Below are 2,290 nucleotides of genomic sequence, written 5' to 3'. Positions count from 1 at the left end.
CGACGGGTCGATCTTGATCTGCGCGTTGAGGACGAGGTTGGTCGAGGTGCCTGAGTAAGAATGAGACACTCGGGCATGAAGAGTTCTCGAGCTGCGCGTTGAGGTTGGCCGAGGGTGCCGATCAGAGTGCACATGCCTCCCAGCATCGACGCGAACGACAGTGGCATCAGCAGCACCTACGCAGCCGAGACAACAGGAGCCGAGATGCCGCCGAGATGCCGTGATGCCGCCGTGATGCCGCCGAGATGCCGCCGAGATGCCGCCGAGATGCCGCCGAGATGCCGCCGAGATGCCGCCGAGATGCCGCCGAGATGCCGCCGAGCATCGGCGCCCAGGAGACGGGGCATCCGCAGCGCACCCTCGCCGAGCTCGGGCGATCTCGAGCGATCTCGACCAATCTCGCGGGCGGCCTCGGTCGATCTCGGGCGATCTCTCACCCTCGCAGAGAGGTTGTGCCGGCGCGCCAGCACCTCGCACGCGGGGATCAGCATCGCGACGATCGGCGTGTTGTTGAGGAAGGCCTGGCCGAGGGGACGGCGACGCAGTGGCGCGAGCGTTGACGACGAGCGGCGTGTGTGGCCGTGTGTGTGCGAGAGGCAGTGTGGGCGGTGCGTGTGCGAGAGGCAGTGAGGCAGGCGAGCAGGTGAGGCTGTGGGGCGGAGGAGCGCCGAGAGCAGCGCCGTCGGCACGCACACGCGGAGCACGGCCGCCGTGTGCGAGCGAGGCGCGCCGAGGGCGGGCACGACGAGCGCGTCGACGGCGCCCGTCTGCTCGAGCGCCTTTGCAAGGACAAAGAGAACGCCGACCGTCGCGATGGAAGGCGAGGCGAAGCCGCGGAGCGCCTCCGCGTCGGTGATGACGCGCAGCAGCAGCAGCGACAGCGTGGCGCCGCTGAGGACCAGGTCGGGCGGCGCGTCCCGCGCCATCAGCACGAGCGACACGAGCGTCACCCACATCGTGTAGTAGCCTCTCCAGTCGAGGCAAACCACCGCGGCGCCATGCGGACCGCCTCCGGCGACGGTGCAAACAGCCGCATCGCCCTGAAAGTGCACGGCGGCGGCGGCAAACAGCGCGGCGAGCCCGGCGAGCATGGCCGCCGTCAGCCGAGGAGGGCTCAGGCAGCCCGCTGCAGCGTTTGGAGACAGCGGACGCCGCTCCGCCGCGTCTCGAGCCTCGCCGTCGTCTGCGAGGCCGCCGCGGCCCTCCTCCACTCGTAGTCGCCCGCTGCTGCGGCGAGGAGAGGCGACCATGGAGTCCGCAGCGTCAGTGTAGACGCTGCGGACTGCACGAGAGGCACAAATGCAATGCGGTAAAAGATTAGGAGCTCGAGGCTAGCTAAAAAAAGAATTTTGGTGTACCCGATCGCTGGCCGGCCTCTGGCGCCCCACCCGCTCGTCGCGATGCCACACAGCTATCGATCAGTGGCCCCGGACTCGCGGGAGTCGAACGCCTCCGCCGCCTCGCTCGCGGACGAGTGGCACGAGCCGTCGAGCGCCGTCGACCTGAGCTCGCTCTTGGCTGCCGACCCACTTACGCCCGAGCCGGGGCTGGACGGCCGGAGAAGCCTCTCGCCGGCGACGGACGCGCTGCTGGAGACGCCGCGAACGCCGGACCTCTCGCGACGCCGCTCGATGGCGGTCGCGGAGCGCGGCCGCGCCAACTCGGCGCCGCTGCCGTCGCCGCGTGCGCGAAGGCGGGCGTCCGATGGCGGGCAGGCGACGGCGAAGCGGTGGCCGGCGGCGATGCGGCGGCTGCGGCAGGTGGTCGAGGAGCGGAAGCCGGGCGCGAGCGTCGAGCGGGCGCGGCGGCTCGCGCGCACCGCCGCCTCCGAGCTTCAGCGGCCGCGGCAGGCCGTCGGGAAGGCTCGCACCGCCGCCGTCGAGCACGCGTTAACAAGCACACTCGATCAACAGTCCACAAACTCCCGGGGGATCCCCTCCTAGGCTCGCACCGCCGCCGTCAAGCACGCGCGGCAGGAGCGCTCGATCTCCAACGGCCAGTACTACGTCCTGCTGATCGCGTCGCTGCTGCTGCTCGCGACCGCCTCGTTCCGCGTCGCCTACCTGGCGCTGGAGGCGATCACACACGGGCTGCGCTGGAGCCGGCTGCTCTGGTCGTCGCAGCACGAGGAGTTCCGCGTCTGGACGGGGATGGTGTGCTCCGACCCGTGGCAGGCGGAGACGGTGCTTTGCCAGGCGGCGGGCGGGTCGTGGCTCGCGCGGGAGCTGATCCGGGCTAAGCTGGCCACCGCCGAGGTGCGATCTCCCCAGATCTCCCCAGATCTCCCCAG

General features: G+C 70.6%; 2 protein-coding genes across 2 annotated transcripts; one reads left to right on the top strand and one right to left on the bottom strand.

The window, feature by feature from the left end:
- Positions 1-470: 470 nt before the first annotated feature.
- Positions 471-1,091, bottom strand: EMIHUDRAFT_254813 (hypothetical protein; the record flags this gene model as incomplete). The annotated part of the gene is made up of 2 exons (XM_005776635.1): positions 471-521; positions 696-1,091. Coding segments are annotated over 2 exons (447 nt in total), but the record flags the coding sequence as incomplete, so codon positions are not given.
- Positions 1,092-1,400: 309 nt separating this feature from the next.
- On the top strand, positions 1,401-2,255 carry EMIHUDRAFT_254812 (hypothetical protein; the record flags this gene model as incomplete). The annotated part of the gene is made up of 2 exons (XM_005776634.1): positions 1,401-1,877; positions 1,944-2,255. Coding segments are annotated over 2 exons (789 nt in total), but the record flags the coding sequence as incomplete, so codon positions are not given.
- Between the last annotated feature and the right edge of the window lie 35 nt (positions 2,256-2,290).

Source organism: Emiliania huxleyi (assembly GCF_000372725.1).
Source record: "Emiliania huxleyi CCMP1516 unplaced genomic scaffold EMIHUscaffold_2757, whole genome shotgun sequence".
Taxonomy (NCBI): Eukaryota; Haptophyta; order Isochrysidales; family Noelaerhabdaceae; genus Emiliania; species Emiliania huxleyi.
The sequence above is the reverse complement of the archived record's forward strand: the minus strand, read 5'-3'. Positions and strand labels throughout refer to the sequence as shown.